General features: G+C 41.8%; 1 protein-coding gene across 4 annotated transcripts; it reads left to right on the forward strand.

Annotated features, from left to right (window-relative positions):
- src (v-src avian sarcoma (Schmidt-Ruppin A-2) viral oncogene homolog) lies at positions 1 to 27,119 on the forward strand. Of its 4 annotated transcripts, XM_044210005.1 has the most exons (14): positions 1 to 414; positions 16,572 to 16,833; positions 16,966 to 17,065; positions 18,111 to 18,128; positions 18,768 to 18,866; positions 19,722 to 19,748; positions 19,945 to 20,048; positions 21,418 to 21,567; positions 21,738 to 21,893; positions 22,447 to 22,626; positions 23,094 to 23,170; positions 23,276 to 23,429; positions 23,834 to 23,965; positions 24,378 to 27,119. In XM_044210005.1, exons 2-14 carry the CDS (start codon positions 16,581 to 16,583, stop codon positions 24,584 to 24,586), a joined length of 1,659 nt encoding a protein of 552 aa, XP_044065940.1. In that variant the 5' UTR covers positions 1 to 414; positions 16,572 to 16,580; the 3' UTR covers positions 24,587 to 27,119. The 4 variants fall into 4 exon arrangements, with proteins under 4 accessions (XP_044065940.1, XP_044065942.1, XP_044065941.1 ...); XM_044210007.1 differs by lacking the exon at positions 19,722 to 19,748 and having other exon boundaries at positions 2 to 414; XM_044210006.1 differs by lacking the exon at positions 18,111 to 18,128 and having other exon boundaries at positions 2 to 414.
- Positions 27,120 to 27,971: the final 852 nt, after the last annotated feature.

The raw sequence follows: 27,971 nt of genomic DNA on the forward strand, positions 1-27,971 counted from the left end.
ATTCCACATCCCGGTGTTATGACCGTGGTGTTCCCGCACAGAAGCTGGCTGTCGCTCGTTGCCACGCGTAATGTTACATTTACATATGCGATAGGCAAACCGGGTCTTTGTTTTTTTTTTTTTTTTTTACTTCCATCTAGTTGATTTAGCCCATATATATGAGAATGCAAAATGTTTTCTTAGCTTCGGAGTCATTCCCCGTCATGACCTCACGGGGCCGCCCCTCCAGTTGAATGGGATCCCTCATCGCCTTTCTGTCGCTAGTTTTGGCACTGCCGCCGCTCCAATCCCCGATTTCAGGATCTGTGAGCTTTCGGTCTATCTAATCAGTTCATTAATGTTTTGATGCGAAATCCGCCTGTCTGATCGGCAGAAGAGCGACGACGCCAAATCTCCGTTAGCCTGCGCGTGAGGGTAAGTCGCCTAAACTTGTTATTTGTGTGAGTGACTTCAGTGACAGACAGGGATTCTTTAAAAATGAATGAGGGGTTTGATCGCAACAGTGCAGCAAATGGCTATGTTGTTTGGAGATGGACACTTTAACCTTCTTTTTAGACTCAAATTGCACCTCTGTGACCTAAATGTATCACTAATCTCTTGCTTTGTATGTAAAATTTTTGCAAATATAATTGCTTTTGTTAATTATGATCAGTAGATTGAGGTCACACTGTAATTTTCTCACTTTGTGATTCACCAAAATCACTGGTTGCAACAAAACCAAATCTGAGAGTTGCAGTGACTCATCAGAGCTTTTGTAAAATACAAGCTGCAGCCTTTGACTTAGGCTACCTACAGTACTGTACAGTCCCTAGTCTGCAGTACTTTTGGGAACATATAGAGCTTAATCACACAGCACTTTGCACTGTGCATATCCTCAATTTTAAGAGAAATGGCTCCCTGGGTGGAAGCCCTCACAAGACAAGACCGAAACCTGGCAGCTCTAGTTGCTCTGCAGTGAGAGTTTTTATGGGCTACCTGCTGTACTTTTACTGTTTTATGTGTGCGTGAGAAGATCAGAGCAGATGATTACTTTATATCTTTTAAGCAGGACTTGCTTTAAATCATTTCCTTTTTGCTTGTTCACTCAGAATGTCACATATTTTCCTTCCCCAGGATCCCACACACTTTAAAGACATGGCTGTCACGCTTAGGATTAGTCTCTCCCACTCAACATGACTCAAAGGCCCAAATATTGACTCTAATGTGGTGGTAACTAATAATAGAAAATACTAGGCATGCATAGACCTCAAAGTAATTGCATAGTCTGTAATTTATTGAGGTAAGCCATGTCCTTGAACATATAGATACAGGCCATATCCTTCCATATTGTTTGTGTCTAACATGGCGACCATTCATTGGCCTGTATATACTGTACACATCAGTCCTCAAGCCAGACTGCTGATCCAGGATCACCGCACAGATCTGCTAACTTAGTTTGTTGTCATCTATCTAGAAAGTGGAACCTGGTTTTGTGTCTAGACCAGATTTCCACTCAAAGATCAGATCTGTCAGTTTGTGCGAGACGTCACCGTATGACACATTTCTCACGATAGGTGAGATAAAGCCTAACTCTTTTTACAGCTCTTGTGCTATCAACAGACACACACACACACACACACACACACACACACACACGAAACTGCTGTACCACTATCGCAGTGTGTTGTTGCAACTTTTTGATCAGTCTCAAACCTAAATATTGTGTATTAACCCGCATTGAATTCCAGCTTGTTTTTTCTGTCTCTGTAATCCTGTCTGAAATCTGAAACATTTCACCTTAGACATATCTCAGAGAGGCATCAATCATTTTTTAATGAAAATAAAATTGCTATTACATTACATAGTGCATTAGACTAATCCTCCACAGATTTTGCTTGTTTTTGTGTGTGTGTGTGTGTGTGTGTGTGTTTTTCCTGAAGGAATTAGGATGTTTGGCAGCAGGCAGGCAAAAACATATTATATCCCATGGATTCAATATTCTTAAATTTTGTATTGGGCCAGTGACATGCAAACTGATTCTGGGGATGAAGCCCGGTTGTGTATTAACATCTCAGGGCATGCACAATGCCCACTTTTGCTTGCTGTTTGTTTTGATCATATATTCTGCTCAATTCACACATCTAACATTGGTCCCAAAGGGATATACGGTAACATAAGAACTTTCATCTACTGTGAAGCCCAGACAAAATGTTGCCAGTTTCACCAGGCTATTAGCATGCATTCTGCACCGGTCAAGGCAGGCAACCAGTGAGTGAGAAGTGTAGCAAGTGTATCAAAGTGGTACGAGACGGTCCATTGTTCGTTCTAACTGCCAGAATTCAGGCTCCACAGAGGGGACCTAATGCTCCTTGGAATCCCATGAATGCCCTCCAGTGAAAGCCATAGATGTTTATGTCAGCTCCAATGAGATTGGTGGAAAGTGGCTCTTGAGGTCCGAAATTCCTGCTAATTGGCAACGTGGCTGTGGACTGGCCCCTTTGTTCCCCCTTATAGTGGAGTGGTCTGTCTGTCAGGGTGATACACTGGGCCTGGTATCAATGAACTGCTTGTTTCCTCAGCTATCCGGCCCTGGAGAATCGGCAGCTTTAAGACAAGTCACTTCCACTTTCAAAATTGCCTTTGTACACCTATTCAGAAAGATGGAAGGGATCCATTTAGGGGTAGTCTACAGAGAGACTGTTTCTCAAGCATCCCAGCCAAGCATTTTGATCGTGATGTGTATATTTGCCTCTGCATTTAACTGCACTGAGGCGAACTGAGCAGTTGCATTGAACAGACTCCACAGCAGCTGGCGGTTTGCTGAGTTCATCATTTGATCTAGTGAGTGCCCCACTTTCCTTTAGGTCAGATGAGGATTAATTGGCATTGAACACTGAGGACATATTGTAATTGTTTGTGATACTATAAAGAGGAACTAGCTTATTGGCCACAGGGCTCGCAAATTGCAGAAGGATGGCTGTAAACGAGTCGGGGCTCTTGTGGTAGTAGTGCGCCTCTTCTTTGTTGAAACAACACGCCATTCCCTTTGGCTTTGGAGTACTTAACAAACAAAACACTTGTCTAATGCCAGCATCAACCCCTCTTCAGTGTGCCAATGAGATGTGCGAAAGACTCCGGAGAAAAAGAGATTGTATACGCGAAAGGGGGGCATGAGATTTGTGATGGCTTCCCACTGACAAAGGCTTTTGAATTTTTCATGTGGCAGATACTAAACTTCTGTCGCTCTGACCCAGATTTGGTGCTAATTAGTGCCCAGCTACTTTCAAGGGCATGCGGTTCAGCATGGGAATGCCAGTGCCACCTGTTCTCTCACTCTTTCTTTCCGTCTCACATCTCGCCCATCCTGTCAGGCTTTATCTGTCTGTCTCTCTCTCTCTGTTTAGACTTTATATGTCAGTGGCCTAGTTTTGTGTCAGTCATTGTTGTCTTCTTTACAGTGTACACTTTGCCAGCCATTAACCTAAAGGTTGTGTGTTTCACTTCTGTGCTAATTCTGCTTTGTAGCCCATGCTGTATTGTATTACTGCCTGAATTAGTGACCGCAGGAGAGAAGTATACACTGTTCAAACATAAAGCCACAAAGCCAGTCCACTGCTCCCAGTAAAGGCAGTTGAATGATAAGGATGCAGAATTGAAGCGCTCTGACATATCCCTCCAAGCTCTCTGTCAGAGGGGCCTGTGCTTGCTGGCCATTTGAATGAAGTATCTGATAGTGGTTTGATAGACAAACAGAGGAGGGCTTGTATCCTCCCAGGATCCCTGGCCACTTCCTGTCCCTCTGTTCTGGGAATGGGCCAGGGTGACACAGGCCACGCATCTCCACTCAATCCACCCACTGTTGCCTCTGTGGAAAAGCGATCACTCTCACACCCTCATTCCCATCGCTCCCTGCGCATTTCTTGTGACAGGAAAAGCGTCTTTGGCATTTAGAAAGATGCTTCTATGTGTGGCTTTGTGTAGGCGCAGCTGTGCGAGCCTGGTCAGGATGATGAGATGCTGGGAAGAGCACATGCTGCTCTCTCCCCATCCTCTGAGAATCACTGCAGTATATGTTGACATGGGAGTCTTTATGCAGATTGGGTACTTGTAGAGATGATTGACCCTGTCAGACTCAACCTCTAAAACCAGATAACAGGAATATATTTGTGTAGAATTTCCAAATCCAAATATACATTATGGGATGTCGGTTCACAATATGATTTCAGATCCTCTCACTGAGTCACATGACAGAATCTCGGAATGAACAGAAAATTGCCTGAATTGAATTTCTTTTTGTACTTCCCACGGTCGTGTCACTACACAAATAACTTGATTAGAGCTGAAACGATTATTTGTTTAATTAATTTCTATGTGTTTGTTTTTTTTTCAAGCAAAAGTGCCAAACATTTCCTAGTTACAGCCTCTCAATTGTGAGGACCTGCTCCTTTTCTCTGTCTTAAGTGATAGTAAACTGAATATCTTTGGGTTTTGGATTGTTGGTTGGACAAAACAGTCAATTTGAAAAAGACAGTGTGGGGTTTAAGAACTTTTGGTGAGCATTTTTCACTATTTTCTGATGTTTCATAGAAGAAACGATCAATGGAGAAAATAATATAATCTAATATAGTAGAATAATCCATAATGAAAATAATTGTTAGTTGCAGCCTTATGCTTTATGTATGTAAGTAGTTGCGATTCATTGTCTTGCATCAATATTAAAGGTGCAGTAATGTTTTACTGTCTCATATCACAGAAATACCATAATATGTCTGTGGGAGGTTGCTAAACAGTACCAATGACTCAGTGATTACTTTGCCAAGTGCCATGATTTCTCACTTTCAAATTTGGCTTTACAGCTCATGTTTTGGAGCAAAAATTCGGCACCTATTGGTTTCAAAATATGTTCACTTTCCACCTACTTGAATTTGGACATTGGTGCAATGAGCAAAGATCAACATTTTCATTCTTGATATGTAAATTCAATTGAAAAGCTGTGTTATTATTCCAGTTTTTTATCATTATATATCACCTCTTACCTTACCTTTTTGTATTCAAACTCAGCTCTTTTAAATGTGACTTTATTGCTACTTGCAAACCTGTACCAGTGACCTGTAATTCTTTGTAGGCCACTCCCTACTGAGGTTGTAGGAAGTACAGGATCTGTTTCCCCTCGGCTCTGACCTCTGGTGTCACCTCGTTCTGTCCTGATGTGAGTCTAGATGAGATACAGAACAGGACCATCTTCCTCTTTCTCAGGGGCAGTTTAGTGAACCCACCCTTCTGTATCTTATAGAAAGCTCCAACCACACCACCAACTCTCTGCTCTCTACTGATTGCCTCGCAGTCAGCGTCCCGTTCACTGCTTCACCGCCCCACTGAGTTGCATTTGAATATTGAAATCAGGGCCTTCTGAACAAAGGGGTGGTTTAAAAGAAATGGAGGAAATCACACCAGTGTTGGGGGGTCTCGCCCTCCAATCTGTTATGGAAATGTCATGGCTGGGAGCAGTTATGTTTTGATGATGAAGCGTGACATGGGCACAGTTTTAATGGCAAACCCTGGTGGGTGTTTCTGATTTTTTTTTTTTTTTTTTTCTGCTGTTCTTATTTGTCTATCTCCAAGGAAGCAGGGCTGGGATCTTTTGTGTCTTGTTTTCAGTTTGAATTCAGTCAAAGCAGCTATAGAAATGTTGATACAGGATGCTTTATTTATACTTCTGCATCTGCACATAAGCACAGAGGTTGTGCTGTTCGCCTGCTCTTAATGTTTTGTGGGATTTGTAAGAAGCCCTTTTCCCCACACACGAATATTCTGTTTTATCAGTCAAGACAACCTCAGTCATTGTTTAAGACTACATCTTTTTTTTATAATAATAATAATAAATAATAATGATAATAATAATAGAAATATTCTTGAAAATACTCAGCTGATGATCAGCCACAGCATGACGCCCTCAGCATGCATTTAATTTTGTGTTGACAATAAGCAGAATCTGGTCCAGAGCTTTTTCATGGCAGGATGAACAACCACAGTGCGTGTCGCGACTTTGACTCGCATTCTTCTTCTTACAACGTGGCTGTTCGATGCTGCTTTTCCTTTCCCTGACAGACGGTAAAGGGAATGTGTTGGGGTAGGAGGCATGTGTGGCTCGGGGCAACCTGGGCATTTGAACATCTTTGGCGGACGGTGTCTCTACCTGCTCCCTGTACATTCCTGCTTTGGGCTGTGGGAGCAGGAGAGGAGTTGAAACTCGCCTGTTCCTCCACTCTGCATTCCTCAAGCATGACTGGGCTCAGTTGCACCGCTGCCACAAACCTGGATTTTGCCACAATGCACACATGGCAAGATTTCCCATATTTGAACATGTTTACATGGTTATGTTTAGTGTCGCTATATGTACTGGGCTGCAGGGATTTCTCTTACTGCCTGGCTGTGCAGATGAGAAGTTAAACGGTGAAAGCCCTTAGTTACTGAAGCATGAGGCACTTGGGAGTCTCTGTGGACTTGAGCAGATAAAATGCTGCCTCTTTGAAATGTGATGAGAGGGGGTGAATTTAAGAGTTTGCTATCACACAGCTTGAGTTCACTGTAGGCAACATATAGCTACTCTGATGCATTAAAACATAAGCCCATATGATATTGCAGAAGATCTGAAGTGCATGCAGCGTCTCTTGTATCTTTGTCATGTAGCATTACCAGCTAAAGAGTTGGCATTTCCTTTTTGGACCCTTCCACTTTCTTTTGTCTCTGAACGTTTCCCCACCTCTTTGAGTTGACTACCAGTTCACTAATATTTTGGAAGCAGAAAAAGGATGTTTTTCCTCCTCACGTGACACATGGCTGACACATCAGAGGAATTCAAATCCTTTATTTCTACCATTTCCCTCTGGAAATCTCCTGAAAGGATTGAAGAAATGATGTGGGAAAGAGTGGGGGGCGGGGGTGGGGGGCAAAGCCCTTGAGGATTATCTTTTTCTTCCCCTCCATCTCAATCTCACTCCCTCTCTCTCCTCTCTGCTTCTTGTTTGAACACATGACCACAGCTCATCAGTCTCAGTTCACATAATGACCATATTTAGATGAGAGCAGGGGTGCAGAGGGGAAAGGATATGAGGCTGATGTCGGAGTAAGGCCCACAAGCAGCACAACCTGGATGTTTGTCAGAAGCAGAATACCAATACAGTAGTAAACTATTCTGTCTATTCTTGGTATTTATTGCACCACAGAGGAACAATATGTGACTTCGCACACCGTCAACACAATACAGCGAACACCTGGGAGTCCCTTCACGGCACTCACAGTACTGTGCATGCCATAGATGCCTCAGATCTCATAGTTTTTCAAGAGGAGAGATAGCTGCTGCTGGAGTTGGACATGTGTCTGTATTCAGTGACAAGGGAACAGCTGGGAGACCTTGAGTCATAAAACAGGGCATGTGTTCTAACGTGAGCTCATAATTGGTTAATGTTTCGTTTGACATGATGCTTTCTCTTCCTTTATAAACATGAAACCGTAAAACGTTTAATTGTGTAATGGTAAGTATCGGTTAATGTGCTGGAATTTATTTGCTGTTTTGCAACAAACCTGATGAACTAAGCGGAGGAAATTACAGTAATGTCTTCTGTCTGTCTCGTCTAAGCCATGCCTGTCACACCCAGTCTAGGAAGGTTAGTCAAAGGTCTCTGTTAAATCAGGTGACTACTTTTTGTGCACGTAGGCACTGTTTTTTTTTTTGCCAGGAGGGCAACAATCTAAGGTAACATAGTGACGGGTTTCAAGAATCTCAGAGGTGAGGATTTCAAAGCAGGACACAATTCACTGGTGCACTTTGATTATGTTGTTGCATCAAAAATGACGAGGGGGATGAGGACACAGACGACTCACAGGTGTACCCAGACTCTTACTCTACTGTATGACAGATAGGTGTCATGACACAGGGACTGGTCTGAACAGGTCATTTTCAGGGAACATTTTATACAACATGTTTACATGTGACGTGGCTTCTCCATTTTTAATCACAGTGCTCTGCCTGTGGAACTGGGAAGTGAGGTGTTGCTGTGTGGGCTTCGACATAATGCAGGGGATGGAGTGGGTGGAGCTGGTTCCAGATGAGCTGAAGGAGAAGGAGGAGATTAGTGGAGAAAATCAGGGAGAAAAGGTCTTGGTGGAGTCCACGTCTCTTCCTGTTCTGCTAAAGAAATGGTTCAGCATTTTGGGAAACGTGTATTCACTCTCTTCTTGAAAGTTAAATGAGAATATCAATACCAGTCTCTTATATGTCCATTCAGTAAGAGGCTACACCCAGCAGCCTGTTAGCTTAGCTTAACATAAAGCTAGCTTGGCTCTGTCCGAAGGTAACATTTATTTATTCCATATTTTGTTTATTCCTATTTCAGTTTAGTCATACAAAAGGCGAAGTATAAAAACAAATATTTGTCGAAGTCACTGCACCCAGCCAAGAAAAAGTCATATAACAACCCCCCCCCGTAAAACCACAAATTCTACTTTTACTTTGTTTGTTTTTTTCTGAATTAAACAAACAAGATATAATGTGTTTTTATAGGTGCTTTACCCTTCAAACAGAGCCAGGCTAGCTGTTTCCCCCTGTTTCCAGTCTTTATGGTAAGCTAGCTAACCGTCTGCTGGCTTTAGCTTGATATTTAGCATACAAACATGAAAGTGGTATTCAAGTGGATCATCTTGCGGCAAGAAAGCGAATGACCATATTTTCCAAAATGCTGAACTATTCCTTTAACAGACATGTTTCGGTAGGTCTCTCCCGTCACTGATTCCTTTTGCAAAAGCCAAGACATCACCTCATTTAAAATGGCCCAGATATATTTTCTTACTGAGCCTCAATCTCAAACCAAAATAATTTGATGTATGTCATACTCAGATTAGGAACAGGGGATAACAGAAAATCCATGAACCTACAGTTGGTGCCAGCAGTGTTTGTTGTTTGGAAGTGGACAAAAAAATTCCTCTGTAAGCACAGGGTTTAAGACAGAGCGGCCAGCTGCTCAGCTCTACGATCCCAGAGATGTCATATGATTTTAAGGTCGCGTTAGCTGTGGCGTTTGGCAAACAAAAGGTGATCTGAACACACTGTAGGTCGCTTTTTTAGCAAAAATACCAGGGATGACAAATGCACACACACACACACACACACACACACACACACACACACACACACACACACAGTGAAAGGGATAAGGGCTCACAGCCTCTGATCCTATTATAGAAGCCAAAGAACTGCAGGCTCCTGAGAGGCTGGGAAAATGGGTAAACATGATGTTTTTATGGGGATCTTCCTGTGGTATAACTGAAAACCTGGAAAGAATTTCTTCAGGAGAGCTCACCTTCTCTTTGTTTCTCTGTGTCACTTTCTCTCTCCGTCTAACCCCCCTCACCCCCCACCCCCTCTCGCTGTTTCTCTCCCAAATGCTTTCAGGAAGTGACATCCCACATAAATTAGAGAGACGGAGCCTCCGCTAATCTTGCCTTTTTCTTCATCAGATAGGCATGCAGTGAGCTTTGAGTGTTTTGGCCCAGAAAGTCTGTGTGCAACTATCCTACATCTGTGCAGTTTGTTGGTTTGTGGAATGCTTGGAATCGCCTCCATGGCAACGGCTAGGCTGTGTGTGTGTGTGTGGAGCGGTAAATATTGACTTCACCACCTCCCCATCCCTGTGTCTGTCCGTGACAGGAGCACTGGAGGGATCGGTACACACGCTTTATCCAGGACTCAGCAAAGTCCTGCCATCGGGGGCGTGTGTTTACCTTCAGACTTCCAAACACGGAGGAGCTTTCTGGCTCTAGAGTGGTTCACAGTTTGATTCAGTGTGTACTTAAAATACAAAAGAGGTGAAATGCCAACAGCTTTATGACTTGCTGTCTGCCGTGTTACTTCATCTTAGCTCTTTGTAATGATCAATCTAATGGCTAGGTAAATGGGAAGTGTGGATGGATACTAGTCAGTCGCTGAAACCTGAGTGGCAAACACATCCAAGCAGCCATTTCCTCTTTACATGTTTGTTGAAGAAGAGAAACAAAATGACATTCAAACACAACCAATGTCTGTCCAGAACCAGGAACAAGCCCACCTGTTGTACGTAATAAACGTGAAGTTACTTACTATCAAACTGTGTGACTAGCTTGTAAACTCTGAATATTTTGCTGTTTTCCCACAGCGGATGGATTTGTTCAGACAGGAAAAGAGAAGTGCTTGGAGGGCTAGCAACTGCAGTGTAGTGGTTCGACTGGTCTATCCTGTCATTGCTGCACTCGTGTTGTTTGCAGACCCCAGATGGAATGTCACCACAGCGTTTGGCGAATAAGATTAGGGAATAGATGTTGATAATCTGGACAGAACAAGCAGGACTTGGATTATGCTACGATTGGTGGCTGGTGACGCAGGAGCCAAAGCCTCCCCACTTGTCCCCTGTAGTAATTACATAAAGAGCATCGAGATGAAGGAATACATGCACCAGGCTGACAGTAGGATCACATGCACTCGCACACACAGGCACAGACACACTTGTATACTCTCCCTGTAGACACACACGTACTTCCTTTGCCTTCAGCTACATCAGTTGTTCCCTCTTCACTCAAATGAGACAAATGCTTAAAAAACAACAAGACTGAGATTTATCAGAAGTTTCCACAACATGCAGTGATTCTTTATTTTTACTCTACCACTGTCAAATGGAAAACCCCTTTGGGAGGAGGTTGTAATCGGTCAAGTGTGTTTGTTTGCACTATTCTGATTTTGATTGAGTACAGCTTGGTCATCCATTGACTTTTGTTCATGCTCTCCAGCACCCGTGAACAGAGCAAACATGCACACACACACACACACACACACACACACACACACACACACACACACACACACACACACACACACACACACACACACATTTTAAAATGTTTGATGTCTGCTTATGCAAAATGCAATAAAAACAGGATGATATCTCCCTTCTGTCTGGCACCTGTTGTTCACTCAGCTCGCTTGAGGACTTGCAGAGGCGGTCTATGGAGACTAAATGTTAATTTGTCTCTCTTATACTGTGCGGGACATGCCCTGAACAGTGGCCACATTCAGGATCATATCTAGCTTTGGTCTATTTTTTCAGTGGTCAAACTAAGGTCATCGCTGTCAGTGTCTGAGCCTGGAATGTACTGTTTGTCTGCTGAAGTACGCAACTTATAAACAGACACAAACCCAATTGGTAGAGTTAGTAGATCATTCAGGTCACTAAAATGTTCAGCAACTAAACATCTAGAAACTCATTTATATAATTATTTATTTATTTTAGTTTTATTTGATTCCTGCATATTAAAATGTTGGTCTTCATTGCTTTAATCTCTAAACTAGTCACAGTAACTTTAAGTTGCAAACAATAGCTAACATTGATTTTTGCTAACAAAAGTTAGCATTAGCAAGTTAACTTACCTTACTAACTTTAGCAAGGTGGCTGTCTAGCATAGTAGCAAATGGTAAAAATCTGCTTTTTGCCAAGTTCAAAGAAGATATAAAATGACCCTCATTAGTTGGCACGTGTATCAGTATCATTTACAATGTCTCTGATAAAATCATAAATTCTGAGGTTTCAAAACTTTCGTGATCTTTTCAGCTTCTTTATCCTCAGTCACAGAGCAGCGAGGCAACACAGTAAAGAGGCGGAACGTGATTGGTCCTCCTTTTTACATTCCGAGCACTGATTGGCTTCATAAGTCGGAACTTTTCAGAGCCCAGTTAGAGACTGACTTGGGAGATCGAACCTTTTTTAAAATTATATTGCCAATAAGGCATACAAGTAAAATAAAAAGTAATAATAAATCCACACAATTTTTGACAGGTAAACAATTTATTAAACAACACAGAAGAAACATTTTTTCCTTTTAAACTCAGTACGTTCTTGTGCACGTTCTTCTGTTGGTTTTTCATCTTTCGGGAGAAAAAATGCAAAGGGCTTCAGACTAATCCCATGTCGCTTGCCCTCAGTGATCCATCAGCATCTGTGAACAGGGACAAAAGAAAGAACTGTCATTATGCAGGAACACTTGTTATTCCTACAATGTCACAAAGTGTTAATACAGTACAACAGTTTCATTGTTGTAATTATAGCGTGATAGCAAAAGCTTAATTGTGACCTTTAACCTGTCGCCTGAGGCATTAAAGACTCTGGTCTTTTAGTGAAGGTACTGTAGATTGTCAGAACATGTATTAGACCACAGGCCACTAGCAACAAGCACTGAGGTAGAAGTGAGGGGTCTACTGTAGCTGTCATTGCAACATACAAGTCCTAACTTGCCACTTCATATAGCAGAGCTTCACTGTCTCTTTCAGTATTGCTTTGAGTTTTCTTCAGCTTCAAAGTGGGAAATCTCTCATTAAGCCTGCATACAGAACATCTGAAGCAAGCTTGTTCAATTTTGATGTTCATGACTATTTGATCCTTCCCAAAAGATGAAAAGATTTTTTTTAAATGAACCAAAGCACAGTAGACTTCATTACAAAGCCTGTGTTGTTTGGGGAAATGGACCAGTGTCATGATCCTGTCCTGACAAAGACTCCATCAGTAAAGCTTGTTAGTGGATGAATGACACCACATCCTTTCTCTTATTTCAATGAGAGGACACCATTCAGAGATTGTAATTGTTTTCTTTTCATAGGAAATGAAAAAGCAAGCAAAACAGGGATATGCAGCCTTCTGTAGGGGGGAAACAACCCCGGCAGCAATATTAAAAGACTATTCCCATTTACCAAAAGCCCAGGAGACTTGAAGGATTTGGAATTCATTGCCAGATCTTATGCATAATTAAACAAATCCCCCACCCAGCCAGCCACACCCCCGCCTTGCCAGAGGGATTTTCATCAGACAGTAGGTGCTTGTTACAGTACCTCAGCCATATTAGGCCAGAATCAGGCTCTCGTTATCATTAGCTACTGATGATACACACAGAGACATGATTCCTGCCAAACATGACATTGTTTGGCTTCATGACTTCCTTCATTTCCATATTTCCTGCTGGCTGTTAGAGCTAAAACACGCTAGGATCTGGCAGCCCAAAAACCACAGGCCACTAATGTGTCTTGTTCATGCCGCCTGCTGTGAGCTGACAAAAGATGGCTTTGTTGGAAACTGAGTGTGAAGAAAGGCCAGAAACTTCTTAATGCTCTGTTTTCTGTTTACTTGGTTCGGTCTTCCCTTTCCGAGAGTTTTCAGTGTCTTTGTCTGGATTCGCAGTCTGGGTCCGAGTATTACCACACTGTTGGCCAAAAGAGCCAAATTCTATTCAACCTTGAAATTTGCAAGTGGCTAAAATGGGTCTTTTTCATTTGTTCAGATGCTTTGTTACATGCACAGCTGCTGTCCTACAAGCATATTCCGCATGTCAGCATAAGTCACCATTACTTAGCAATTGTCTATCTACATAATGTGTTATTTAAGCACCATCTGCGTTATCTCAGGCAACATCCTTTAAGTGACAGCATCATCTGTGTGGAACGGGGAAGGCTTTTACACAGCCTACTACTGGAGATGAGAGAGGTTGCGTCTCTGTTGTGCTTTGCCTCCGATGGCTTGTTAACCATGACACCAATCTGCTCGTGGAGAACACAAATCACACAGAGCAGCTACCCGTCAGCTTTGTGTCTGCTCTGTTGTGTCTTTGTGTTACACTTGCTGGGATACAATCCTCTTCATGCAGACATGCCCTGGGGGGTAGATATCGACTGTCCCATCGACCCCTCTTCACTTCCTTGCCCTCCTCCCCCATCTCGCCCATTCATGATGCCAACCAAAAATTAATCCCCATGTTATGTTGCCTTACTCTCTCCTATCTTCTTTTCATTTCTCCTGCTGCTGCTTTCTTTTAATATTTATTTCTGAGCTGCATCACTGCTGCTCTCGATGAGTTCACGTTAGCTCTGTGCACTTGCACAAACTGTACATCCATAGGAATCTCTTAAACTGACTGAAAACACACCAGTAAGCCCTTGTCATCTATTTTGCGTCTGCTTCCACTCTCCTATCAGATTACCATTCTGTTGGGGGTAATGAGTACAGTGCAGGAGCAATTTCGACATGTGGACTGAGGGAAGCCGGTGTCGAACCGCCGATTGGTGGACGACCCGCTCTACCACTAAGCCACAGCCGCCCCCTTTGTGCCATTCCACCATATGTCACTGTATCGCTCTGACTGCTAGCCTGTGTATTGTAGCTTCTCCCTTGTTTAGGATTAGTCTCTTTGCTTGTGAATGAGAGTGTGCTCATGCATTGACTGACTCCAGTGTTAGATCCAACAGATACACGGCCTCCTAAATAGCAACAGTCAGGCAGAGGATGTCAGCAGAAGGCTGAGTAGCCTGACACTACCCATATGTACTCTGACCCTCATTTGCTTATCAGAAGGGCTCCCAAGCCACCCCACCTTAATGTTTTAGTGTTTAAATTAGCATGTACTAGTGGATCCCCCATGGCTATGTCTATCATGATAGCACAGGCTTGAGTCCCTAAATTATCCTTGGCTTAGTGTAATGATTTCCCTGTACTAAGCTGCTATTAGAGCTGCTTCATGAGCCTGAGTAGGCGGGGAAGCTTCAGAAATGAAGAGACACGGAGGAAAGCTATAACAATCTAAAACTGCCCTCTTGACCTTTGGTCTATTCTCATTCGGTCTTGGTAGAGTATCTCAAATTTTGTCCATTACTGAAAACTCACTGATGTTCAACACTGATTCCATCACTGATTTAGTCTATCTGGAACTACTTCACAGATACTGTTAAACAGTCAGCAACATGAAAAAATAAAAGCTATGTTCAAGTAATGTGCTGTTAAGTGTTATGATCTGCGTGGAGCACATAAATGGATCAGTGGCTGCAAAGTAGAGTTGCAACAAATGATTCATTATTCATTAATCTGTTGTATTATTTTAACCATTAAAGCTGCACTAATCAATAATTTTATATTAACAATGGATCAAATGAGCTATGTGTAATGTGAACGGGTCAGTTGTAGTGATGAAACCACAGAGAATTATCACCTGATTCTGCACTTCCCCTAGCTACAGAGCATTTTAGCATCTTTCAGGCTTTTTTTTTTTTTGTTTGTTTTACGGGCCCACAACTACTGTTTTGGTTCACTCTCATGTCTCCCATTAGCATTGTTTCCAATTGCAGCAGGCAACTGTTTTCAGCAAACAAGCTCTGATAAACCTACTGTTCGCTACCTCCCCAGCACCAAATGGCACACTGATAAAGTTTTCAACTAGCCGGTGAACATAGTGGAGCATTTAGCAGCTAAAGAGACAGATATTTTTGCAGGATTTGATGGAGACCAAAACAGAGCTAACATGAGAATGAATGTCCGACTTACATTTGTGAGGTGGCCAGAGACATGCCTTCAAATGAATGATGGTGTTGTTCTGTGTCTGCTGAATATGTAAATTGGCAAATGTTTGCTAACACGTTCAACACAGCAACTCTATAAGGTGATAATGTGTTAACATCTTATTCCAACCATTGATTGTTAGGCATTTTTTTAGCCACGCTTGAGTCATGACTCTAGCGATGGCAGTGTTTGGTCAGTCCATCACCACCACCAACAACTTTGGCGATCCCTTCACTTTTCATCTAGCGCCGTCAAAAATTCAACATGTCCAATACATTGGTTTATAACCAAATACCTGAAACTAATGACATTCCCATCAGCCTCAGCTGTACTTAGTGTTTTAGTGCTAATTAGCTAATTTTAGCATGCTAACATGCTAAACTAAGATGGTGAAAATGGTAAACATTACACCTGCTAAACATCAGCATGTTAATATTATCATGTGAGCGTGTTAGCATGCTGTTGTTAGCACAGCCTAGCAGTCCTGCTAGTGTGGCTGCAAATTATTTAGATGATTAATTGATTTATCATAATTGTTGGTGATCCATCTTCTGTTGATCAATTAGTTGATTCAGCACTTATACAAAGATGAAGAGCCTAGTACTTTTTAGTTCCCCCTTAATGAGTAAATTGGTGTGGATGTGAATAGGGTTTGGTGGGAGATAACCAGCTTTATAAAATAAAAAAACTGACTCATCTTTAAAGATCAGAATAAGGCCAAAGGAAGGACTGTGACACATCTGAATGGACACATCTAAATGCTGTTGCATGTCTCTTTATGTGCATCTGTGTCTGTCACATGTGCATGCAGGCATGTGCAACATGTCTTCTGTGTGTATGTGCTCTGCTGGTGGCAGTGGGGTGAAGTGGATCTCGTGTCTGTGTTGAAACCGAGGAGTGGCAGCTGCTCCACCGTCTGTGGGGAAATTTTGATTCATGCGGTCTACATGACACTGTGTCTCTGTGGGTTTAGAGCCATGATCTCTATTCCATCTCTGGTTTCAGCATCATGGCCTAGTAGCAGTCCAGAGAATGTATTCTAAGAAAATGACAGAAGAAAGCAGATCTATTTGCTGCAAAATTATTATGTAATTTATCTTTTACAGTGCCCTGAAATGCAATTTGAATTAAGTTTCTTTTTTTATCTGCTGTCTCACAGACTTTTTTTTTTCTCTGTCCTTGAATGCACTACAGGCCTTGGCCATGGGGGGATCCAAGAGTAAGCCCAAGGATGTAGGCCAGCGAACCCGCAGCCTCGATGGCAACCTCAGCTCTGGGGGAGGGGCTGGTGGCCATCACCTCAACTCCAATCAACAGTCCTTAACACCCAATCGTAGCCCTACTATGGATGGAGGTCTCAGTGGCAATCCGTCTACGGCCAATAATGCAGAACTGGCCCTGTTTGGAGGTGTGGATAATAATAGTGTCACCTCTCCTAACAGAATCACACTAGCAGGTGAGAACCTCAGCTCAAACCTTGGTTTTTGGATTTTGTGGTTTGTTGTGTAGGTTGTTTTAACATAACTGTATGCCCTATTTGCAGTATTACAGTATGTCTTTGCTAATAACCAGATTTCTCTCCTAATAGGAGGCGTGACGACGTTTGTGGCTTTGTATGACTATGAGTCTAGAACGGCCTCAGATCTGTCTTTCAGGAAGGGTGAACGCCTCCAGATAGTCAACAACACGTAAGGAAAATACAGAAAACGATCACCTGCCCTTTTTTTTTTTTTTTATCAATCTCTGACACCTCTCATACACATGTACACACTCAAACTCAAGAATAGTCCAAGAGCACTTTTTTCATACACATACACTGTGTGAATGATGAACAACTGCACATAGACAAGTCCACAGATTGTCTGAGTTATTGCTCAGTTGTCTGACTGGCTGCTTTGCGCCTCGAAATGCATGTCACTTGTCATCTCTCTGAAACCTCCTGTAACCATAGGAACAGGCTTCCCTCAGTAGAGCTGGATTTTTGTGTCGACTGACACGTTTCTGCACAATTTTTGTTTCATTCACAAAAGACTGATTGCATCTCTCTGCTCAGTCCACCTCAGTAAAGGACATGGCTATTTTGCTGACTCCTGACAAGTAGATGCAGTGCGAGACCTAGTTACTCAGTACAAATCTAACCTGTTTAAGGGGGGTCCTGCATGTTTCCAAAATAGGGGCTTGCTCTATGAATCAATAGAGGAGCAGTGAACCATATACTGTAGTGCTGCACCCCCAGTGCTGCTTGCCCACTAACAAACTGCTGACCTAGAAGGCAGGAACTGAGGACAATAGTGGATTATTGCTGCATCTGGCCCCTTAAGCCAAAGACCTGGATCATTATTGGGTCAAGTACACCAAGAATCCATTAACCATCTCTAAGATTAGTTAACGGGTTATCACAGTCAAATTAGGTGTCAGTCAGGCTCATCTTAGCTTTCTGATTGGTCTAGTTAAATAATATAGCCATGTACAGTGACCTGATAGACTTTTGTAATGCCTGTTTTTCTCTTAAACCCCCTTTTGTCTCATTATTGCACCTCCCTCATCTCCAAGTTATATAATTTATAGTTTTAGCATATATTGGCCGTGTTATGAGTCTGTTCTGTTTACTCTGCTGTTCTTCCACTGCTCATAACGTGGCTCTCTGTATTGCTTTAACCCCTTTCTTTTCCACCATTTCCCTTTCATCTTTCTTTTCCATTTCTCCATCACAAACCATCACATTTTTTATAGGAGGAAGGTGAACTGCAGGTTTGTGAAGCTTCTCTGGAATTGTATTTGAATGTGTTGTTTGTCTGCCTGTGTGTTTGTATCACCTGAAGCATATACAGTACTTTTGCACTGTAATATCACTTCACTAGCGAGGCACAAACCACATAACTCTGCCCATGCCCCATGAACCCTCAGTACAGTAGTCAAGGGAAGTTGGTGCAAAGCCTTGCAGCACTGTAATCAATTCAGGTTAACTGGAGGCAATTAATGTAAACTATAATTTTACTTTAGAATCTCTAAGTGAACCTAGTGCTGCAAAGCTACAGTAGCTCACTCCCTGATAAAGTGTAGCATACAAGCACCATCCCTCCCTGTTGTCATACCCACATGAATGCATGTTTGTTTATAATTACATAACTTCCAAATATATGTTTTTAACAGTAGAGATACCCGGGCTTGCATTTATCAAGCTTCTCCAGGAGCCAAGAGCTCAATTAGTGTGGGAACTAAAAAACTTCTGAGTGGCTACAGAAAATGTAAAATGATCAACATGAATTTATTTATACTCTGAGACACTTGATAAACACCAGCCCTTAAAGTCAGAAAGACTGTTTTACTTGTGTTTTGGATGTGTGATGAGCCTTGGTGAAGCTGTGTGTTATCGTTTCATCTGTGCAGAGAAGGGGACTGGTGGCTGGCGCGCTCCCTGACCACTGGAGAGAGCGGTTATATCCCCAGCAATTATGTGGCTCCATCCGACTCCATCCAGGCAGAAGAGTAAACCTTTTTTTTTTTTCTTGCTCTGTCTCATGTATCTGTCTTTCAACAAGCATATGAAAGTATTAACACTCAAATGTTGGATTCTTAAGAATTTTCTTGATTTTTATCTCAATGTGGATTTGAAATGGGCACTCAAATTAATAGTTTGACGCTTATTTGCTTTCTTGCAGAGCGTTAGATGAGAAGATCAATATGCAGTTACAGCCAGCAGCCAGTTAGCTTATCATAGAGGCTGGAAACGGGGAGAAACGGCTAGCCTGGCCTCCACCTTCCTTAACCTCTAAAGCTAACTCATTGGCACGCTATATCTCATTTGTTAAATCCATGCAAAAACCGAAGTGTGAAATGACAATTTGTGGTTTTAAGGGGGCGTTATGTGTGGGACTATTTCTTGGACGGCACAGTGATTCCTGGAGTCTCAGCGGGTTGCCTGGCAACCTCACGGTGAAGACAAGACTCCTGGAAGTCACTGCAACTGGCTGAGAAATAATTCCACACATAACCCCTCGTAATCCACTGGAAGGCAGATTTTTTTGGACAGTGCCCTCTGTTTCCAGTCTTTTTTCCAGTCATGCTAAGCTAAGCTAACCAACTGCTGGCTGAAGCGTCATATTTTCCGAACAGACATGACAGCGGTGTCAATCTTCTCATCTAAGTCTCGGCAAGAAAGCAAATAAGCATTTTTCCCAAAATGAGGAAGTATTCCTTTAAATGACTGTAGTATATTTTCTGCTCCTGGGGAACATGCACTGCTGGTCTTTACACGCTAACCTTCTTGCTTCTACAATCAAGCCACACAAACTAACTTTCGATAACATCTCCATTTCTCACTATTGCCTCCTGCCCCTCCAGTCATCTCAGACTGACTCTAGAGTCTAGGTAAGCAGATGTTATACTGTAGGCATTAGTATGCATTGCATCTGGAATGCAAAAACAGAGCTTTACTGATCTTTCTGAAACCATGAGCAGCAATTCACCCTCGCTTCGTCATTCCTTCTCTTCCACCCACACACATCTTCTTCCCCTCACCAACCTGCTCCCGTGTGTCCCATGTTTTTTCTCTGGACCTCACCAGGTGGTACTTTGGCAAAATCACTCGCCGCGACTCTGAGAGGCTGCTGCTAAGTTTAGAGAACAGGAGAGGGACTTTCCTGGTGCGAGAGAGTGAGACCACCAAAGGTAAGCATGTGGAGCTTAGGAAAAAAGTAATTAACTCTGCCTCTCTGGGTATCAAACCTCAGTATGTCTCGTGTCTCGACCAAAATGTGTTCTTTGCATCAAGTATCAAAAACTGTCAAATATCGAACGTTTGCTCCAAATGCTTGAAAATTAAACAAAAAAAAACGTGTTAATATTCCCCAAAAAGAAAAATTTCCATTGAATGGCGATGGACAGTAAGTGTTTCTGATTCTAATTCTGATTTTCAATAGTATCATGTTGATATTGTGCTGAAACTCAGATATCGTATTGCACCTGTACAAAAAATTCAAACGATACCCAGCCCTATTAAACAGTAGAACTATGCTAAAAGGGGCTCCAAGGAGTGTTCTGGCATCCTCTAACAACAGCCCAGGGGTTTCTAGAAGTGCCAATGGAGAGTGGAGTTTTCTTTTACACAGTGTATGGGAAAGTAAGTTTGTAAAGGTGAGAACTCTCAGGACCTGGGGAAATAGACCTAATTATTCAGTCTATGGTACTGATCAACAATCCTACCCAGACAGCATTTTCTCATTGAAATTTATGAAAAACATACTTGCTGCAACTTTATTTTTATCCCATTTATTACCGGTGATTTTCTTTCAAATGTAGTAGTGTTTTTGTAGGCTTCTTCGTGTTCTCTTTTTATGAACTTGTAAAATGTTCAGATCTCAACATGAAGCTCAGTTTGAATTCTATGACACGTCTTACTAAAATGCACCAAGAAGAAGAAAGCAAACTCTGTCTAGCAGTAAGACATGACACCCTGCTGTTCACTGTGTTCCCCGCTGCGCTGTGCCGGTCATGTGGCAGTGTGGGTACAGACGAGAGACGAAGCAGGCAGATGGGAAAAGACTGGATGTGATGCCTCTGGAGATAGTTCTGATAGGCAGCTGCTGCTGCGACTGCTGCAGCAACACTGCAGTCCCTACGGGTTCAGCTGGCTGTGTGTGTGTGTGTGTGTGACTTGTGTACACATGTACATTACAGGATTCCTGTTGTTTCCTGTTATTGGATATGTATGTAAGCTCTGCATAGAATAAGAAAAGGGACAAGGTGGGAGGGAAAGTGAGTAGATGAGTGAGCAGGAGCAGTGGAGAGGTACTGGGTGGGTGAGTCCGACAGAATTAGGTCAGTGTGGAGCTGAGGCTGAGGACTGTATAACCACGGGCCATATCACCCAGTTCAAACATTGAGAGAAGGGGGAGGCATCGCCTTGGGCCGCTCTGTGACTGTTTTTTCACCTCACTGATGCTGCCCTCTGGTGGCGCAATGAGCACATTGTCAAAGTTTGTCTTATATTTTTGTGAGCCACATCATGCTTTATCATATTTGCTCTTCTTCTTTTCAGGTGCCTACTGTCTGTCTGTATTGGACTATGACAACACCAAAGGGCTGAACGTGAAGCACTACAAGATCAGGAAGCTGGACAGCGGAGGCTTCTACATTACATCACGTACACAGTTCAGCAACCTGCAGCAGCTTGTCAATCACTATCGCAGTGAGTTCACTACGAATGCAGTGCTTCTGTTTTCTTTTAAGAGTGTAAGAACACTCTTATTTTCTCATATTGTCATATTTGTTTATTAAGTCAGGCACTCCCTCGGTTTCTTGTACACTCAGGAAGGAAGGAAGCGTGACCACTTTCCCTGTATTTCATGTGTCCCCCAGAGCATGCTGATGGGCTGTGTCACAGTCTAACAGACATTTGTCCCGTACTGAAGCCTCAGACTCAGGGCTTAGCCAAGGATGCCTGGGAGATCCCAAGAGAGTCCCTCCGTCTTGACCTCAAGCTTGGACAGGGCTGCTTTGGAGAGGTCTGGATGGGTAAGCCATGCTTTGGTCTATTTCTTGAACAAACCCTGTATCTCCAATCCCAAAAATATTGACAATAGAAAGTGCTTCTGCTGTCTTTCTGTTGAGACACTGGTTGAAGAAGATTAAAAAAGGATGTTTCAAGGCACACTTCAAGTAGCCATTTCAAGCCAAATATTTCAACCATTTGCTTTTAGCAATTTAATCATTACTTTTAGCTGTCTAATTTACCCATTAATATCACTTTTAGCTAACTATTTTAACCATTCATCTATTATTTCTATCTATTTCAACCGTTAAGCTAACTGTTTAAACTTCTCTGCTCGCTTCTTAATAGTTTTCACACACTCTAATTGCAACACGTGGTGTTGAGGTGTTCTTAGTAAGACTGTAATAGCCAGAAATACAGGTACCACTGGCTGGAAATCACTGGTATAGGCATTGTTCTGTCTGTAGCAGTGTTGTTAATTTGGTTTCACGTGACTCTGTGTTAGAAGCTGATAATTGACTGAGTTGTAACAATCAATACTGATATGACTCAGTCTTTTTAAAAATCTTTTATCAGGAACATGGAACGGCACAACTCGGGTGGCAATAAAGACTCTGAAGCCCGGCACTATGTCCCCTGAAGCCTTCCTCCAGGAAGCTCAGGTCATGAAGAAACTGAGACATGAAAAGCTGGTTCAACTCTATGCTGTGGTGTCTGAGGAACCGATCTACATCGTGACGGAGTACATGGGACAAGGTCAACATGATCGACTTATCATGCTTTCACATATAAACATTTTTACAGTAGAACTCCGGCAACAAATATGGTTCTTCATTATGTTTTTTCAAATAATTGTAGCCTAGTTAAATTGGTATTTGAGTAAATGTGCCAACTGAATGGAGGCTTACAGGTGAAATGCTGAAAACCTGCATGACTGTAAGGATTTGTTTATGACGGGAGCCATTCAAAACCAAGCTATGATGTGTTTGCTGCCTGAAAAAACAAATATATTTTAAAAATGTTATATTTTCTCAAAACCTTATTTTATTAAACACACTTCATTATGTATGTACAAAACTAGAAGAATAGAGGATGTGATGTGGTAGCACATCAGGAAATAAACACTAGATAAAAGCTGAAATGTCCCAATATGACCTCAACAGCTACAGTTTTGTAACAGATACAGTGTTATACTAACCTGCAGTTTATGTCCCTGCTAACAGGTAGCTTATTGGATTTCCTGAAAGGGGACATGGGTAAGATGCTCCGACTTCCCCAACTGGTGGACATGGCCTCACAGGTCAGCACAAATAATTTTCTGCCGCATCACTTAAATCCGTTCAAAATCGGATCTCTGATGTTTTCCTCCAGTGTAGACAATCACAAAGCTTTGTCTCTTAATCAGATTGCTTCAGGGATGGCTTATGTGGAGAGGATGAACTATGTACACAGAGACCTCAGAGCTGCTAACATCCTGGTGGGAGACAACCTGGTTTGCAAAGTGGCTGATTTTGGTCTGGCTCGCCTCATTGAGGATAATGAATATACTGCCAGGCAAGGTAAGACCACAGGAGGGTGTTGTTAGCTTTTAGCATTTGTTTTTTTTACACTGTTATGGTGGCGTGTATGTGAGTTGTGAGCAGTTCCACCAAAAAGTGATTTTTCAGATTTGAAGAATTTTCATAGGTCTGAAGATGTGAAAGTATCCAGTATTTCAAAGACAAAATTTTGAAAAACATAAACATAATTTTATGTAACAGAGGTAAATATTTTTTTTCCTTCTCATCCCTTTAATCATCTTATCACCCCTCAGACTTGGATCATAACACCCAAGTTGGGAACTACTGATGTAGCACCTGTGGTTATAAGGTGTTAGACTCCAGGAAACTTTATGTGCTTTTGTTCCAGTCTGTGCTACAATGATCACATTTTTTAACTTGCTGATAAACCTGTCCTCTTGCAGGAGCCAAGTTTCCCATCAAGTGGACGGCTCCTGAGGCTGCTCTGTACGGCCGCTTCACCATTAAATCTGACGTCTGGTCATTTGGGGTCCTGCTGACTGAACTGGCCACCAAAGGCAGAGTGCCCTATCCAGGCAAGGATCATTTTATTTAGGCCATTTTTCAGTCCGAGAGATTAACCTGTGTATTTTAGTTATCATAGAAAAGGTTTCAGTCGTAGTCATCTGGACACTGTTTTCAGAATCACAATTGAGAATGACTTCCGGATGGGAGCCGAAGCGTCTTGATTCTGAAAACAGTGTCCAGATGACTACGACTGAAACCTTTTCTACGATAGAACACTCCTGGACGAATGAGGGACTACACCGTCCTGTGTATTTTAGGTACAGCACATAGTGCTTTTATCACCTAGACTCATGTACTGATGTCATGCTCCACCAGTCCAACAGCATAAAGATTTATGACCGAGAGTATATTTAATCATAAGTAATCATTTGATTCAAATTGGGATTATGCGTTACTAACATCAAGTCTCTGCTATCCCAGGTATGGTGAACCGGGAGGTGTTAGACCAAGTGGAGCGTGGTTACAGGATGCCGTGCCCAGCAGAGTGCCCTGAATCTCTGCATGACCTGATGCTGACCTGCTGGAGAAAAGAGCCCGAGGAGAGGCCCACCTTTGAGTACCTGCAGGGCTTCCTGGAGGATTACTTCACCTCCACAGAGCCTCAGTACCAGCCGGGAGAGAACCTGTAACTGGGCTAAGCGTGGAAATGTGCATGCGTCATGCATGTACAAAACTGAGCATGTACAACTACTTCAGAGTGCATGCACAATTATGTGTGAGGGTATGTATGTACAGTATAACGGGGCAGAAAGCCGACTACATTTGGGTACAATCAGTAACTCTCTGACATCGTGGAGTGTCAGTGAGACATCAAACAATCAGCAACCTTCAGTTCCTGCCTCTTTCCAAAGTCATTGTCATGCTCTCCAATGTGTCAGCTCTGAGGGACTAAAAAACTGTGGTATTATTTTGAGTTTATCATACAGTACTTTATTTTGTTTGTCAGTCAAATCGACACTCTACACAGCCAAGCAGGTTTTTCTACCTTAATTGTGTTTGTAAGGCACCCTAATTATATACATACATTCCCCAAGCACTCTCCCTGTGTTATTTCACCTGACTGATCTTGCAGTTTGCCAGCTTCAACGCTGCAAGTGACACCAGACTATGACATAAAAGACTGCATGGGTCAAACATGGGAGTCCAGAGAATGAACATTGGATACAAGTATAGTCCTGCTGGAAGCACCACTTCAGGATGTCTATTTTTACTACATTGTCTTTGGGATACACACATGCTCAGTCTGTCTTCCATTTTGCCACTTGAGAAGCAACTATTTGGGTTTTAAATTTTTTTTAAAATTTTATTATTAGACCTGGATCAACTGGAATATTTTTAGGTGAAAGATATTATCTTAAAACCATGCTTCCCCTGTGCATCATTGAGGCTAGTTTCCCAACTGCTGTGAGATTTTGTATGAGACTGACACCCTTGATTCCCATCAGTGTGTAGTCTCACTCACCAGCTGGACAAATTGGTTTATTGCTGTGACCAACATACAGCTCAACACAAAGAAGAGAAGAGGCAGAGTCTGTCTCTCTATTTTCTAATTGTGACTTTTCTTACAAACAATGGCTACTGATCACCAATGGTCATCTCAGGATGGAGAAGACTAGAATTCTGCTGCAAGGAGTTTTGTGCCAATGAAAATCTCTTTTGTACTCCACTGTGTAAAAGTGTATTTTAATACTCTGAACTTTTCTTACAATGAAGTTTGAGTTGTGTAAGCAGAGGTTCTGCTGTTCTTCTTCTTGAAGGATAATCCACTGTTTTGAGATCCTGCACCTGTGTACAGTACCAACCAGCTCTCACCAGCATGGTTTCAAGGTGCTGATTTGTTTTCAAGCATTCAAATTAAAATCAGGTGAATCTTCTTTCATGTCTCCTTTCAGTTCTGACCTTCATTAATATGAAGATTTTTAATTTTTAATCAGTATTTCCCTAAATAGTGCATCTTCGAGCACGATCGTACACTGGAGATATTGTGTTTCTGTTCTCAGTGAAGATGATAAATGAGCAACAGAGTGATAGTGTGCTGAGTATGGTTATGCCTTCCTCCAGCCTGTAGGTTGCAGACCAGAAAGCCTTCCCATAAACAGCATGTATAGCAAATAAATTGGCATCTTGAAACTTAATTGTAAATATCCTTATTGCTAATATTGTTTGTATATATCATCTTTATAATTTATTCCTTTTAAAATAACCCAATTGTTTATTTTGCTTTTTGCATCATCATTCAAACTTTAAAGTGTTTATGGTACATTTATGGGTTAAATAACATCTGATAATAATGATATGAATATATATATTATAGAACACTTTTACTTTTTGTGCACGTATTTCTTTGAAACTTATCCTGGTTGTACATTTTCAATATGACTGACTGACTGAATTGGTGAGCAGAACTGCTCCGCATCCCCTGACTAACCTGTTTTTGGAGAAAAACAGTTCTGTCTTGTCAGATACTGATCATCTACCAGCATTACTCCTTCCCATAATACAATCAAAACCACAAATGTTTACATCGTGATAATCTTCGAATCATTTTGGTGCTGCTTCAGAGGCTGGTAAATGAGCAGGCAATCAAGTGTCATTTTCGTTAAACTGTTTTTCTGAGCACACCTGGCCAACATGGTGTGTGTGCTGCCATCATCTGTACCTCCAGGATTGGTCAATGGTTTGATTGACCTCTCCAGCTTGGATTTCATAAAGCACTACTGATTAGGATTAAAGAACCCCATATAGAGGATGATGTGACTGCCATGAATGGAAGGAGTTCGATAGCTGTGTAGCGTCTACTGTGTCCTGTGGACATGGGTTATGCCACACTTATCTGCATGGGTGTAGTCAGGTTGTCTGGCACCGTCCCCTTCTTTTCCCGACCCGTGTCACTGAATGCTGATCAGCAAAAATATGGGAAAAAGTGCTCAAAAAAGGTCATATTGTCTGTATGCAGCCTCGCTTACAAGCCAAGGACGTTTCCTGTGGGGTTCTGTGGGTCTTTTTTCTGGCTATGCAGATATTTTTTTTTAATCTGTGAAATTCATATATATACTCTTTTCTACTGTATTCAATGGGAATTTTCAGATAAATAGCTCTTTGTTAAATCCTACTGAATATTGTTCAAATTTGAAAGTACATTTGAATAAAATGTGTATATTGCCTGCTGTGTCCTATCTTGTTCATCAACTGAATGAATTCAGTTTCTATAATGAGAAAGAACTCACTGAGTTTGTAGTTGAAGTGAGTCACTACAACTGTGAACAAAGGTTATAGCCTATAATAAACCGTCTTTTTACTTTCATTATGTAGTTTTGGCAGTTGCCTCAGTGAGGGTATGAATCTTTAGCAGATGTTTCCCACATACAGGTACAATATCATGAATATTGTGAACTAAAACCACAATAATCTTATTATAACTTGTGGAAGGTAGCCTTGAATATTACCACAGCATAACTAGATCCAAGTAGGAATACTATAGTGGAATAGAAGCTTTTAAAAAAAAAAAATACCATTGAGCAGAAGGTGATATGAACAAACATAGTAGGACAACCAGATCAAATTAGATTATTTGATTATTATTAGTGATGCATTAACATGTAAACAGCATTTTTAATGTTGTAAATGGTCGAGGTGGAGCGAATTTGAACCACTTTGTATACTTTTGGGTAGTTTATTCTATTATTATTTAATCTGATGAAATGTTTTGCAGAGTAACTAGTAAATATAGCTGTCACATAAATGTAGTGCAGTAAAAAGTACGACATTTGCATCTGAAATGTATTGGAAGTATAAAGTAGCATAAAATGGAAATACCCAGGTAAAGTACAAATGCCATGTTCCAGATTAGTTCTGTTTGTGGTCTCAGAGACCCCAGCTGTAAAACACTAGATTTTCAGATGCTCTTTATCTGTGATTGGTGTTGATGGTACTTTTTACGCAGCATTAACCCCCTCAAACCCTGAATTTCTGTTATTAGAGTTTTACAACAGTTAATTCATAAATTGATTTTAA

This window comes from Siniperca chuatsi, linkage group LG10 (genome assembly GCF_020085105.1).
Source record: "Siniperca chuatsi isolate FFG_IHB_CAS linkage group LG10, ASM2008510v1, whole genome shotgun sequence".
In the NCBI taxonomy this organism is placed as follows: Eukaryota; Metazoa; Chordata; class Actinopteri; order Centrarchiformes; family Sinipercidae; genus Siniperca; species Siniperca chuatsi.

Coding starts and splice junctions, on each gene's coding strand:
- src (XM_044210005.1), top strand. CDS start 16,581: ATGGGGGGATCCAAGAGTAAGCCCAAGGATGTAGGCCAGCGAACCCGC. Junction 19,749..19,944: donor AGACTGACTCTAGAGTCTAG/GTAAGCAGATGT, acceptor GGACCTCACCAG/GTGGTACTTTGGCAAAATCA. Junction 23,430..23,833: donor TGAATATACTGCCAGGCAAG/GTAAGACCACAG, acceptor GTCCTCTTGCAG/GAGCCAAGTTTCCCATCAAG.